Genomic DNA, 14797 nt, shown 5'->3' with positions numbered 1-14797 from the left:
TCAAAGAGACCAATTGGACACAATTACTAAATCTGAATCAATCTAGTGGATTTAATATTTCAAATTTAGTACAATGAAAACATGTAAGCAAGCAGATTGCTGTATGGTTAGTTCTTACCTCTGGGTCACAGGTGAGGTTGGTATACTTGCAGTCAGGTAGCGTTGACATTACTTTATATACTGCATCTCCAGATGATGCCAGGAAACTAAAAGACGTTGTTCAGGAAAATACAATACAGACTAGACAAAGTGTGTTTTATATATAAATATCTATAAATATTTTTATTTAAATTAATTTGGATACACAGCTGTAACAGCCCAGTATGCAATACAAAGAGCCAGAAGCAGGAAGGTGATGATGGGATAGAACAGTGTTGACATGATGCAGCCAATTGCCCTGTAGGAAAGAGAGAGATAACATAAAATAACGTTTGACAGCTTTGTTCCAGGCGTTTCTCTATTCTTTCCAAGCTGCACCATTAAAAAGAAGAAAGAGAGAGAAAGACAGGCAGAAAGTTACTTACTTGCTGCCCTCCTTTAGAAGAGCAATGGCAATCCGAACTCTGTTTCTCAGGAATATCAGTACCAAGATGATGATAGCTTCAATGACAGCCAAGGAGATCACTGCGGCAAAATATCAAACTGTCAGTCACTTCCATCAAACTGAACTTTTTATATCCTCCTTCAACTTCAAAGTGCAGCTGCACTGCTCGATTTGTGATGCATTATCTGTTTTAAGCTTTACTACAAGCGCTCAAATTTTAGAATAACTGAAGAAATCTCACTGAATATGAGCCAGGTCTGACTCAGCTGCAAGTAAACCCTGAAGTCCGTCTGGAATCCGATGTCTGAGATGGTGACGTCAGAGTCCGGCTTCCCCTTGAGTGAACTGTACTCCCAGTAACAATGCCATATTCCTGTAAGCGACAGGAAGCACAAAGCAGTGCAGAGACGTTCACAAACTATCACAGCTGACACACCATTTAGTGTTAAGATCAATGGCATTCATCCAAGATTATACTATAGATTTTTTTATTTTAGGGTTAGGTATAAGTATAGTATATAAGGGTTAAGTATAGTATAGAAGGGTTTAGTTGTTGAGTTTTAGTCTGTAGTGCTCTGCAGTCATAACCAACCATAGCCCACAGCGGCAATGACCCCAAAGATCACCATCCAGAAGAGAACGCCAGCGGTGAACCTCAGCAGCAGAATGAAGATCAGACTGACCAGCATACTTATCACCAGACCACTGAAAACACCCATAAACCACACGTCAGCCAGACCGTATACATCTGTTGCACTTGAGAGACAATGACGATATACATACATTAAAATCCAAAACCACGAGCTGGCGTAATCTTCAAAGATTTTGACGCCCACCTCCTTTGCATCCAACAGGCTGGTGATTCCACTGCAAAAGAGAACAGTATAGAGTCAAAAAACAGTCAACTCTACTGACCGTACAGAGCAGTTTATGAGAAGGTTTATGTCTTTCTCATAAACATGCCACATACAGTTCATTCTTCATTAAACTAAAAAGCACTACAGTTGGTTATTACAGCTCTACAGTGGGCAGGTCGATGTTTCACACAGGCATTACCAGATGTTTCACACAAGTGTTACCGGTGTAAGAAAACATCAGATTTGTTCTATTGTCCTCCTTTCATGAAAAAGTCATGTTTTTCATGCACAGAGGAGGTAAAGGGTTAAAGAACTTAGTCAAAGTTATTGAATTTGACAAGTTAAAAGTGACAGTCAAAACAGTTATAATGTTACAAAAAAGTATTGCCCTTTCCAAAGAAATATTCAGCAGCACTGCTGTTTTTTGGTATTAATAATAACAAGAAATGTTTATTGAGCACCACATCAGCATATTAGAATGATTTCTGAAGGATCGTTTGACACTGTAGACTGAAGTACTGACTGAAGAAAATTCAGCTTTGCCCTCACTGGAATTTATTACATTTCAATATGCATATATATTTTAAAATTTGACAATATTACTGTTTTGATGTATTTTTGTTAATTAAATAATTTAACATTTGATTTTATTACTTGAAAGCTAGGTATATTCTACATAGTTTTGTGATATTCATTCATTTGTACAGAAGTGAGGCAGGTTTGAAAAGGATAGCCCCAATGATACAGAAGCTCTTTTCAAAACTATCCTGTCAGGCTAAAATCTACTCAGTTTGAAGCTGACAAACTACAATGAAGCTACCTTTTAATAAATGCAGTTATCTATACATGGCTATAATTTTGTATAATTATTGCCAAGGGGGAAAAAGTAGAATAGCTGTAAATTGCTACAAAAAAAAAAAAAAAAAAAAAAAAAAAATCAGTGCAGACACCCTCACAGGAACTCAAAGAATCATGAATGATTCATATGGGAGCATGAGTCTGCAAAAAAACAAACAAACAAAAAAAAACAGCATTGTCATGTTTCATCACTACTTGCTGTAAAAAGTAGCCTGCTGTTAGAAAGCTGCACTATACTGAAAACAGCTCAACTACTTTCATCAAACTGAAAAATGGTTACTTTCAAACACCGGCTAGTAGAGACAAAGTTCTCCAAGCAATGCTGATGAAAAGCATGCTTGCCTATAACAGAGTATAGCTCTTTGTCCCAGTTTTAACATCTGAATTTTAAACTCCTACGCTCAGTTTTCCTTTGCAGAAAACACGATCAATCAATTCACGTACAAAACGACCTTGCGATGACATTAAATGACATCTTCCTCACTTACGTTTGCCATTATATTCTTAAAAAGCTCTCTCAGCAGAGAGGCATCTGAAAGGCAGAGGGATTTTGTCAGTGACCTCAGCTTTGACATACAGAGATGTTTTTTCTGTTTTACAGATTCTTTGAGAGGCTGCAGGTGCAGAAAATGCGGTGAGGGAGGTTAGTTCGCAGATAAGCGAAGAACAAGGTCGAGTTTCAAAGCTGACAAGAAATGGAGACCTTTCTGTTCCTTGCTGCATAGCCGTAACTTTGCTACAAAAAACAAAGAAGCATTAAGCATGTTACAAAAGACACACATGCCTTTACCGAGATGTGATGCGACGGCAAAGACTTAAGAACGCATGTGTGTATGCCGTCTTGCAGACTAGTTACAAGAAACCTGCCTGACAATACCCATGTGACCTTTCACCCCAGGTGTTTAAATCGGTGCTATTATGGCAACAGCAAAGTCATGCGAACATGCACAGCTTGACTTATTTGCTTAAAAGGCCAGATTCTCTCTGACCTTTTGAAAGCCCAAATGTCATACCCAGATAAAACTGTCCTCTCTTGCCTGGATGGAAAGACAGTATATTTAAGAAGAAATGTTGGAAATATTACTTGTTTACCTTATGTATTTGCACAAATGCACATATTTTTAATATCAAGATGCAAGACATTTCCATTCAAAAGTCTAAAGTCAGATTTAATTTTTTAAATTAACGTTTTTTTCCAGCAAGGATACATGACATTGATTAAAAAAAAATATTAAAACATGCATAATATTAAAAGAAAAGTTGTTTTACATAAATTATACTCCTTTGAATCTTCTATTCATCAAAGAATCCTTTCAAAAACATTAAGAAATCTTACCGACCCCTAACTTTTGAACGGTAGCGTACACCCACTTAAACTCTGACTCATACAACTAAAATGGAAACTGAGAGCAGCTTCAGAAGAGCATTCATTAATTAATAATCACTATATCTAATTAGAAAGAGCTGGGCGATTTTATGCAGCCCAAAATATATTTTTAGACTCATATATATGGGATAATGTATAGTCAGACAGTTATTACCTCAAAAAAAGCACTGACAAAGTGATTGAGACTCTAAAGGGGTTTTTTTTGCATCAGTAACCAACTGACTGTATATCATCCCACTTAAAACACAGCTACTTAACCAAATAAATATATAATTACACATTAAACATTGACTTGAGATTAAATTATTTTATTATGGAAGAAGACTGAGACTGTGGTGTGATACAAGATAAACTAACACAGCTTTTAAATTATATGCGATGTAATTACGCAAGTAAATTATATAGTTAAGTGGTATTATATAACAATGTCTGACTATAATTTTCTTTTGGTTAGCCTAACTAGTCTTTTTATTCGTGCTACTCTCAATGAGAGTGCTACGCACTAAGCACTTCTACTAAGTGAACTTACTTTGCTGCATCTCTCAGATCGATGACGCTTCTGATTTGACCGTGTCCGTCTTTGAAGCTTGTTTTGTTGGCAACAGTTAATGTCCCGTTTCTGGTGATGAAATCAGGAAAGCACCTCTGGAGAACTGGTGGAATAGCAAAAAAATAAATATATAAACATATCAAGTATTTACAGTATAAGCTGACAACACAAGAACATGCTTTGTGTCCGCCTGCTCGTTTATCTTCAAGGTCTAAATTCCTGAGAGGTGATAAGCAGAAGTTATCCAAGGGTCTCGTATCATTCTGCGCCTCCTCTGCTGATATGGAGAGGATGCAGTGACCTTCTCAGCCTTGGCAGAGACATTTTCTCTCTTTCTATCTCTTATATTATTCACAGTGTTTACATTAAAGCAGATATGAAGGCTTCAAAGAGATCCAGAGGCCTGAACTGAAACTCATGATCTCCTGATACACAGTTTCTATTACACAAGTTTCTATTCATATTCGCATACATTGATGCAATCTTTCATTAGTATCTTCTGAACTACACATAAGTTCTATTTAATCCATCTATACCAATAAATGTTTCTTTGTCGCTCATTTCTTAAGCTTCTGAGATTCTTCTGGAATTTTTAATTTTTTTTAAGTATGTGTACATTATTATACATTTTCATATACATTTGAACTAAAATTGGCACCAAGACATGCAATTATAATGCAAAATACAAGCACATATATCGACTATATATTCTTCATAAAAACATCTTTTGAAAAACGTACATGGTCTGCTTGGCACAATCATTGAGGGACAATCTTCATCCCGAAGCACCTGAGAAACTGGCTGTCAAATGAGAGAGAGAGAGAGAAAAAAAGAAGATACTTTACAAAAAACAAAAATTCATGCATAAATTCATAAATTAAAACTGCTCGCTACGGTATTTTTCCAGCATGTCAGGCCTGGCTCAAAAACAGCCGCCATGTGTGCTTCTAAATGTGCATGTGTGAGAACGTGTGAAAATCCAGTGACTCAGCAGATTCAGGCCATTGACGGTTTGCGTTGGTACATTTACGCACTGACACGCAAAGAAATGTAGGCGTCTGCTGGAGTGTACGTGTGTGACGTATCGGCCTGTTAAGATGAACCATCGTGATCAAAACTTCTCATGCATCTGTCCATAACAGGCATAATATTCCTCGATATAAAAGGGTTCCCACACTCTTTTCGCTAATGAATTTCTATGAATTTCCAAGTAGTTTGTGATTACTGGATAAGGATTATTCTATTAATTATTCATAAATTATTCATATTTAATTAATTATTAAATCAATTAGCTAAAAACTATTTATTTATTTATGAGGCAGCTCAACAAGTTGAAAAGAACCACCTTAAAAGAAAGATTTGCTTACAAATACATTCGCTTAAAACATTTGAATGACTTTTATGATTGCGTGACTTTTCCTAGAAAATAAAATCATTCAAATGTGCACGTAATCAATGGATTTAAACTTCAGCTTTGGTTCTTGAAGATAGTTTCTACATGGCACCTTATCAGGATTGTTGAAGCCCGGCTTGCAGAATTGCTTGTAGTAATCCCAGTAGCTCTTATTGCGTCTATAGTTGTATTGCATGTCGATGTATGTGGCAAATCTGTCTGGGCACTTGGATACACACAGCTGGGGTAAATAAAAAAGAAAAACAAGCATCAGTAACAAAACAAGCCAGTGCTAAATACAGAACATTCCAGCTTAAAAAGAATGACAGATGGTTTGCAAATAGTGTCTGTAGTACCTGAGTTGTAGGGCACTGGAGGTTAATGAGGACAGTAGGATTTGCACATTGTAAAATATTGAAGTAAAATAATATGGCTTTATTTCTGTGAGGGGAGAAACAGAAGGTGTTTCAATCCATTTTTGAAACATAAAATTACAATAAATAAATAAATTAATAAATATCATACTTTATTAAGTAGTGCTGTTAAAATTAAAGATATATGCACATGTATGTATATATTTAAGAAAAAAATTATATGTTTATATATTAAATATATTTTGGATGTGATTAATTGAGCTTAATCGTTTGCCAGCACTAATATTAAGTATGAGATTTCTTTTAAATATTTCAAGCAGTTTATTTATAACAATATAAAAGCATTAACACCTCAATTTGTCTCTGGCTCATACTCACGCATTAGGAGTACCCTGCTGTCCACAGAACTGCCCATAGCTGTCTGTCGGGTAGACCACTTTCCGGGGATCCCCATGCATCCAAGCTTAAAACACATAACAGGTCAGTTCATCTGAATTACTTAAAAATTAGTTTCTTAAATAAGTTTACCACAGTCCCAATTCAAGCGTCATGCATTTTAAAAGAACTGCTTTGATAAAAAAAGGAAAAGAAAAAAAAACATTTTGCACCAGCAACCTCAGTATTTATGGCAACACTGAAACTACACCCACTGTTCAGAAGCAAAGAGGAACAGGCAGAAGCAAAGAGAACAAACATACAGATGCATGAAAAACAAACTAAAAATACCTCTTTATTTAATTCAGAGCATAAGAGGCTCTTTATGTAATTGAATACGAGTGATTTGAGTCCACAGAGAATCGAACACACTACAGCTCTGTGGAGAAGGATCCTGTCTGATGATTTAATTTTCTCCGCTCAAGTCTGCATGGAAGAGGGAATTTAAGCTTCAGGGGTCATGGAATGTCACCCTGAGGCTAAAACAGTCACATGAGTTGTCAGTGTACTTCAAAGGGCAACATATTAATTTAGCCTAGTCAGGATTAAACCGATAAGACCAGAGCAGAGTGAGATCAAAAAAAAAGAAAACACTCCACGATGCAGTTAGTGGTTTAAATTATATAAATTAAAGTGCCCCTATTATACCATTTCCAATATAGCCTTTCATTCAGTGTGCAATGCAGCTGTGTGTGAATTAAAAATAATCTGCAAAGTCTGAAAGTGCTTAATAAAGTTATTGTCTCTCAAAATAAAGAGTTGACTCTATCCAGCCTAAACGAATTTGAATCCCACTTCCGTGACGAGTAACACATTTGCATAATTCCTGCTGATGTTGTACGTTGAGCGGCCACGGACAACTTGACCCTGCCAACAAACATTATTTTACTGACCACTGCTGTTTGGAGTAGACCAATCACAACAGACTGGGCCATCTGGCCAATCAGAGCAGAGTGGGCTCACGGAAAGGAGGGGTTTAGAGACTGAACCTTAGAACTGCTTCAAACTAATTGTTGGAGAAAATGGGGTGAAATTAAACATATTTTGAGAAAACAAAAACGTTTTCACCATCATGCATGTAAACCTATTGTAGGAGACTTCCAAAACAATATCAGGAGGCTTAAAACTGGCATAATAGGGGCATTTTAAATCTTTTTAAAATTGTAATGGTGTAATTTTATGCAGCCATTTTTTTAATTTGCCACATGCATGTCATATAATCTTTCAGAAACCATTCTAAAATTAGTTTTCTAATTAGATCCTAGAACCTTTAAGCGCCACTATGTATATAACAATCACAGGCAGCATGTTTCCAACACAGACACATCCACTGGTCGACAAGCTGTGAGTCTCTTAGAAACGGCACAAGAGACAGTTTTAACCACCGACTCCACATTTAAACCACAAATGATGTAACCGATCAAATGTCACCGTGAATGAATGGGTTCCTCTTGCTTTTTTGAGAATGGACTAAATGACTGTCCTTATAAAAAACAGCCACATACGGCGAGGGGAGTGTAACTGAACATAATGACACTGCATTAGGCTGCTGTTTACGACTGACGCCCTCCTGCCGCTTCTATTTGGCTGCTTAATAGCGCTGGATTCATGAGCCGCATTACGCAACCCTCTCTGCTGAAGCGCACGTTAATGAGTGTAACTCACCCACTGTTCCCAGAACGATGTAACCGAGGATGACGATGACAAAGATCACACAGCAAAGCACGTCTGTGCAGCCCCTGCAGTGGGAACGTGAGAAGAGAGAAAGTGAGCACTGAATGAATAAATGACACTATAACTACATTCATAATGGCGTTTTAGAATAAGTTAATGAATTGCATATTCCTAATTAAATCAAAACTTTTAGAACCAATGTACACTGTAAATCTAGAAATAACATTATTCACCTAAATAATTAAAGAACACATAGATCTATACACAGAGTACATATGTTGTTTTTGTGATCATTTTCCCTGCTGACTCTAACCCCATTAGAACAGTCTTGTGACCCATTTTTGGGTGCCAACCTACTAGTTGAAAACAACTAAATAGCAGCTTTGCAGACAGATAAAATGAGGCTGAGATCAGATCAGGGCAACGGAAAAGATTAACAGATGTGCTGCATCCTCATTCGCATGTTATCCATCCTACATAGTGTGCAAGTAATTAAGTAGTGCACAGGGTGGTTACTGGCAACTAATTTCTTATTTTAATAAAACAATTAAAAACTGACTTTAAACAAAATGAAATGATTATTAACAAAATAAATAAATGGGGCAATTCAAAAGTTTGGGATCAGTAAGATCAGTAAGTTTCTTTTACTCATCAAGCTTGCATTTATTTTGTCAAAAATATATTATTTTAATTAATTATTTTGTAAATTGTTATGACAAACTTAAAATAGTTGTTTTCTATATAGTAAAAAATATAATTTATTCCTGTGAACAAAGATGAAATTTCAGCATCATCATTGCGGTCTTCAGTGTCACACGATCCTTCAGAAATAGATCTAATGTGCTGATTTATAACCAATGCCGGAAACAGCCATGGTATTTTTTTTTTGTATTTTAAAAAGGTAAAATGACAGTGTTTATTCAAAATAGAAATTGTGTGTCACGATATATACTACAATTCAAACGTCTGGGGTCAGTTAAAACATTTTTTTAAAGAAATTATTACTTTATTCAGCAAGGATGTTTAGTGGCAGATTTTTTTTTAAAGAAAAGTATTACAGTTTCCAAAAAGAAAATGGTTCAAATCATATATACTATAATAATCAACATATTAGAATGATTTCTGAAGGATCATGTGACACTAAAGGCTGGAGTAATAGCTAATGAAAATTAAGTGCTGCTTCACAGAAAAATAAAAAATATTTGCAATAATGTTACCGTTTACTTTTGCTGTATTCTTGATCAAATGAATACAGCCTCAATCCCCAACTGATCTATGGTGGTGTAAATGAATGAAAATGAAATGTTGCATTGACAACCACCTGAAATAAAAGTTTAAGTTGAAAAACTAAAACTACTTTCATCATAATACACTACTCGTACTAAGCTAGAAATGCCAGAAGATACACTCCATTAAAAATTAACTAAATACAAGATCAAACATCCGTTTTTAATAAGAACTCTGAAGTTAGCAATAGCGAATGCTACTGATTTAGCTAGATGTTAACAAGACACAACCAGGAGGTCTGTAGATTTACGTTTTCTAATAATACTACACATTCGTAAGTATATACATGTAGTGCAAAGTGCATGTATGCTAGTTGGGACGTAGCCATGGTTCAGTAGGACAGTAAAAGTCAGTCTTGTGTAGTTCTGACTGCACTAATCCAAATCTGACTAACTCCCAGCATACAGCAGCTTGGAGTGGACAGCTAATGTGTAGGACAGTAGAAATGAGTGGCGTGTCTGATGTGTAAACTACAAACCTACAGTGTCGTCTGTAACAGCGTTCTCTAAGCTATAATTAAATTCTGCTCAACACAGACGGGGAGTGGGTGGTTGCGTCGGGCCACTTTCACACAAAGGTGCAGATTTGACGTGTTACTGGGAGTCAGTGACATTTAATGCAATAAAGCTTGAGTGATATTTTCGGAGATAAAGTGTTAACGGACTGGAGGAAAAGTAGTTAACTAAAAACATTTAGGAAATAAACTAAATATGAACATTGTGTCATTATATGCTCACTTGTCATTGTTCCAAGGAGGTAGTTTAATTTAGTGTTTGAAAATACAAACTATGACAGCAAAAAGAAGTTCATATTACTTGTTTACTGTATTCAAAGTCATAGATCTACTTTGTGTGAGGAACGAGATTAATAGGTTAAGTCTGAAAATTGGGCAAACTTTTTAAATCTGTGAACAAATAATTCACTGAAAAAAATTGAAAAGCTTGATCGAACTGATCCAGTTGTCAACGATTCTGCTCATCTAAACAAAACTTCATATGGACTTTAATGTTGCTTTCTATAGTTAAGCATGATGTGCTCACTAACTGCTGTTGTATAGGAAAACTTTTCCTTCTGCGCTCGAAGAAAAAATAAAACGAAAGATAATTTGATCTCTTTTATATATCCTAGTCATAGATTTATTAAACAACAAACAACAAAAAGAAAACTTTATCAATTTATTACTGAGCCACTATGATAAATAACTAGGTCAGCCGTGAAGTGGATTGTACCGCACCTTATCACAGCAAACACAGCAAAGCAGAGTACTGCATGCTGAGCTAACTCGACAGAGCTTAAGCGTTTTACATCAGTCAACCCTAATTAGCAGTAGCTGGGCCTTATAAATACGGTAAAAGCATTAGAAACATGCTGGTTTGCACACTGTGTCGGCCACTTTCTATTGAGAGCAACAAAAATACATTAAAAACCCATGGCTTGTTGTCCAATAATAGCAGAATTACCACACAATCTGCTCAATCCTATTGAGTTTGAATGTTAATGAGGCAAAGCAACTCTAGACATGTCAGCAACAGTCATTGATTTTTCTGCTCCTGTGGGGTGAAAGCCGTGCTGTCCGCTATCACTGCCAAACTAACCATTGATTCACCAGCAGTTCTGGATCAGAGCGAGAAACAGGCCAGCGGAGCGACAGGTCCACAAATTAACTCAATATATTTATCAATAATAGACACATGCAAATCAGGACAAATCAAAAAACAATGTATATATATTAGGGTGACATTTGCAGTGTCCTCACCCAAATTGTAATACCTCTGTCATAGCCATGTCATTAAACTAATTTCTATCCCCATAAACACATACATGCATACATACATAATATATGTAACTTGATGTGTATATGTATATGTATGTGTGTGTACATACTAGGGCTGTCACAATATAACACTTTTCATATCACGTTTATTGTGACCAAAAGAATTAAGGATATCAATATTTTGCAATATCTATAGAAAGCTTTGGGTAAAAAACTTTAGCAGTCAAATAATAGACAAGAATGTGGGTAAAAGGTTGGTGTTGTTGCCCTTCTTGGCAGTGACTGTAGCCCCCCAAAATCTGCAGACTGTCCTTGAGTACCCCTGCTCTGAACATTCTGTATGTTTCGCGTATTGCTTCAAACATTTGTTCTATGTGAACGCAAGTGCCCTGCAAAGAAGACATGCATGTTCAATTCAAAGGGCATTGAAGCGTGCAAGACGTGACTTTAAATTGTATTTATACAGAAGTGTATGATGTCACACTCGTGTGTGAAGATGTTGCACAGCTCAAATCTATAAATAAGTAAAATGTTCTGAAGTGAAGTAAACTTTAACGTGATTTCCCCTGCTCAAGGAGTAGGATGCAATGAACATTGTGTAGGGTCCATGTCGATTTGAACACAGTTCATGCACTCTGAAAAAACTTCCATACTGGCGAGATTCCTTGTTTTGCCATGTGGACAAAGCCTCGACTCTCCCATTTAGATGACACGATTCTTGCATGCTTCCTTTTTCCCCAAAGCTTTCTACAGATATTGCGATATATCGATATAGCGGATTCTTTTGGTCACAATAACTGTGGTGTGAAAAGTCTAATATCACTACAGCCCACATATATACACACATACACACATATATATACACACACACATACATACATACATACATACATATACACACACACACACCAATAATAACAATAACAATAATATGTACTATACCTGCTGTGAACAGGTCCTCTGAATGTGGGGTCAAATTTGTGTGGCTCCCCTGTAACGCAAGAACAAAGTGTCAAAATCACATTTAAATAGTGAAAAATACAACTCCAAAATAATTTCAATTTACTTTACCATCAAAAGAAATTTGTCTATTCTTGTTAAAAGCTACGTAAGTAGCTATTCTCATAAGCGGCTGACCAGGTCAAAGAGCAAATAAACTGATTTCGCACAAAAAAACACAATGAAACGATGCAAAACACTGTCTCCACAATGTCGAAGTAAACAAAGAACTCGATCAAGTACAACAGCCCCATAACAAAGAGCCATAACAGAGCACAGGCACACAAAAGAATATACCTGCCACAGTTGTAAACACATCGGATCATTTTTACATCAAGCTCACAGTGACATTTCAGTCTTTACAGTAAGTTCCTACCCAGATCTGCTTTATAGTATCCTCCTTTTGGTCCGGTCATGTTCACTGCTCTCTGAACGAAGACACTGTGTGTTTATATAATGTTGCTGTGCGTGTGTCACTTCCTATGTGGGCTGAGGCGGTATCTTCTCGCCTTTCTCCGATCGGTTAATCATTACACACAAAGCTGTGTTTGCGAGAGGAGGTGGAAGAGAAATCAGGCTGGTGGGCGTTTGCATCGCTTCCATCTGCCTCTCTCTCTCTCTCTCACTATCCACTCTCCACTCCTTCTTGACTCGTTTCTCATCCTCCTCCTTGCTCTCTCTCTCTCTCGCCCGCTCACAAAGGAAACAGAACTGGTGTCTCGCGGCTCAGATTGGTAGCATCCACTGACACACCAAACACAATGAGACAACAGCACGGCAGCCACCTGCTCAAAGCTTTGCATGCGCGCGCACACACACACACGCTCAGACTAAGAAAGTGCAGTTTGTATGTCACCAAACATACCATCACTTCTCATCTCAGGGGAATTAGGATCCTGATGCGTTACTAACCCAATTAATTGATGGAATCCTTCTATTTAAAATGCCCACATTCATTGTCTGAAGCAAACTGTGACAGAACAGAACTGATACGTAGGCCAGTGTATCTGACCAAGCTGAGCCGACATACGTCAGCCATCACATATCATGATGCCCTCCTAGGTGGCCCAAGTTGTGAAAAAGCCATCTTAGCTGGTTTAAACTGGTACAAAACGACATTTATACAAAACAGCTAAGCAGCTAAGACTGGATTAATCATGTTTTGAAAAAAGTCCCTAAAACCTATAAAAGTCCCTATACCTGTATAAAACCAGCTAACCGACCACACTGAGCAAGATATGAGAAACAGGCAAGCTAAAAACAGCAAACCATCTTAGGCCGGTTATGATACAATCATGATGTCATGTATGATGCCATGTTCCCGACGCCATCTGTACTATTATTATAAAGACAGTGAATATTCTCTAAGCCCGCAACTAACTATCATACTGCAGTTTTGCTAGTTTATTAATTGGATTTAATAAAATTAGCAAATGAATAGCTTATACACAAAAACCTAACTAATGACTGTATGCTATACATAAATAATAACACTGTAAAAATGCTTTCAAAACCAGACAAATTTTCAATACAAATTCTGTATTCAAATACAGTTAATTTTCCTATAGATAAAAATGGTAAGATTGGTTATCTGGACAAGTGGACTGGGCTTCACTTTATTTCTTATCACTAAAGAAACATTTAAGAGAATACTCAACTTAATTTAGATGCCAAAATAACTGCTGTGTTACCACATACTCAAGAAAGCACAGAAGATCCTTCACATTCATACAACAACCACCAATCGCAAAAACATTCTGGACCTTTTGACCTTGGCAAAGGAGAAGAAAGAGGAACTACACACACACAAGATTTTGGATGAGCTCCAATAAGCAGTAGTCAGCACTGCTCCTCCGTCTCTATTATCATGAGGGCTGAACTGTCCTGAACTGTAAACAATGTGAATTTAAGGGATGTCTACTGCTTCCAAACTTTTCTGGAAAGAAAATGTGGCGTAATAACAATTTCTCAAAAAAACATTGTGTGGTACAAATAATTTAGCATCAAATAAAAAACTGAATCAGCAAGTAATATTTTCTTGTGAAATTTATTTTTGATCTCATTTCTCAAGAATAAATAAACACAATAGAAAAGGCCTTGGCTACCTAAGAAAAATAAAATCGCCACACACTTAAATGTAAAAACAAAACACTTAATATTATATGCTGATTTGAATAAAAAAAAAAGTAAACTAAACTTATTCACGTAAATGTGATTTTCTTTGTGTTATATTGTTTGACAAACACTCAAGACAAGACAGCAGCAGATATATTAGGCTACTGTCACTTTAAGACCTGACGTACGATACAACACTCTCACATGCATCTGATTTTATATGTTTGCCGTTGACAGTTTAAGTGCAATAAACAGCAAAAAGAACCTCAATTCAGCATTTATATGCTGTTTGATGGGTGCTTTGTGTGTTACCTGCCAGAACAGCGTGCAAGTACCGAAGTGAGTTGTCTTTTACGTCTTTTCTTTACAATCACCCAAAAGTGATAGACAAAAGAAAACAGTGGCAACAGAAAGGAGTAAAAAACAATAAGGATAAATATACATAAGTAATACTGACAGACGTGAGAGAAAGAATGGAGAGAGAAAGCAGAGCTGATAAGAGACTGTGGCCAGACGACAGAGGACAAACAGGTCAGGATATCTGGAAAAT

The 14797-nt window shown here is 36.5% G+C and overlaps 1 protein-coding gene across 4 annotated transcripts in view; it reads right to left on the bottom strand.

Moving 5' to 3' along the window:
• slc44a5b (solute carrier family 44 member 5b) overlaps window positions 1-14797 on the bottom strand; it is a 30383-nt gene that overhangs the window by 6264 nt on the left and 9322 nt on the right. For 2 of the 4 annotated variants that reach the window (XM_043247480.1, XM_043247483.1), the window contains exons 1-14: window positions 12509-12729; window positions 12076-12124; window positions 8064-8137; window positions 6342-6426; window positions 5946-6030; window positions 5702-5830; window positions 4937-4997; window positions 4176-4299; window positions 1328-1411; window positions 1137-1249; window positions 786-917; window positions 525-624; window positions 305-397; window positions 119-206 (exon numbers count right to left, since the gene is read on the bottom strand). In XM_043247480.1, the coding sequence (XP_043103415.1) occupies window positions 119-206; window positions 305-397; window positions 525-624; window positions 786-917; window positions 1137-1249; window positions 1328-1411; window positions 4176-4299; window positions 4937-4997; window positions 5702-5830; window positions 5946-6030; window positions 6342-6426; window positions 8064-8137; window positions 12076-12124; window positions 12509-12548 (1257 nt within the window). In that variant the 5' untranslated portion in view covers window positions 12549-12729. Of the gene's footprint in view, window positions 1-118; window positions 207-304; window positions 398-524; window positions 625-785; window positions 918-1136; window positions 1250-1327; window positions 1412-4175; window positions 4300-4936; window positions 4998-5701; window positions 5831-5945; window positions 6031-6341; window positions 6427-8063; window positions 8138-12075; window positions 12125-12508; window positions 12730-14797 lie in introns of those variants that run through there. The other 2 variants (XM_043247481.1, XM_043247482.1) reach the window with 1 other exon arrangement.

The sequence above is a fragment of the Puntigrus tetrazona genome, chromosome 8 (genome assembly GCF_018831695.1).
Source record: "Puntigrus tetrazona isolate hp1 chromosome 8, ASM1883169v1, whole genome shotgun sequence".
Taxonomy (NCBI): Eukaryota; Metazoa; Chordata; class Actinopteri; order Cypriniformes; family Cyprinidae; genus Puntigrus; species Puntigrus tetrazona.
The sequence above is the reverse complement of the archived record's forward strand: the minus strand, read 5'-3'. Positions and strand labels throughout refer to the sequence as shown.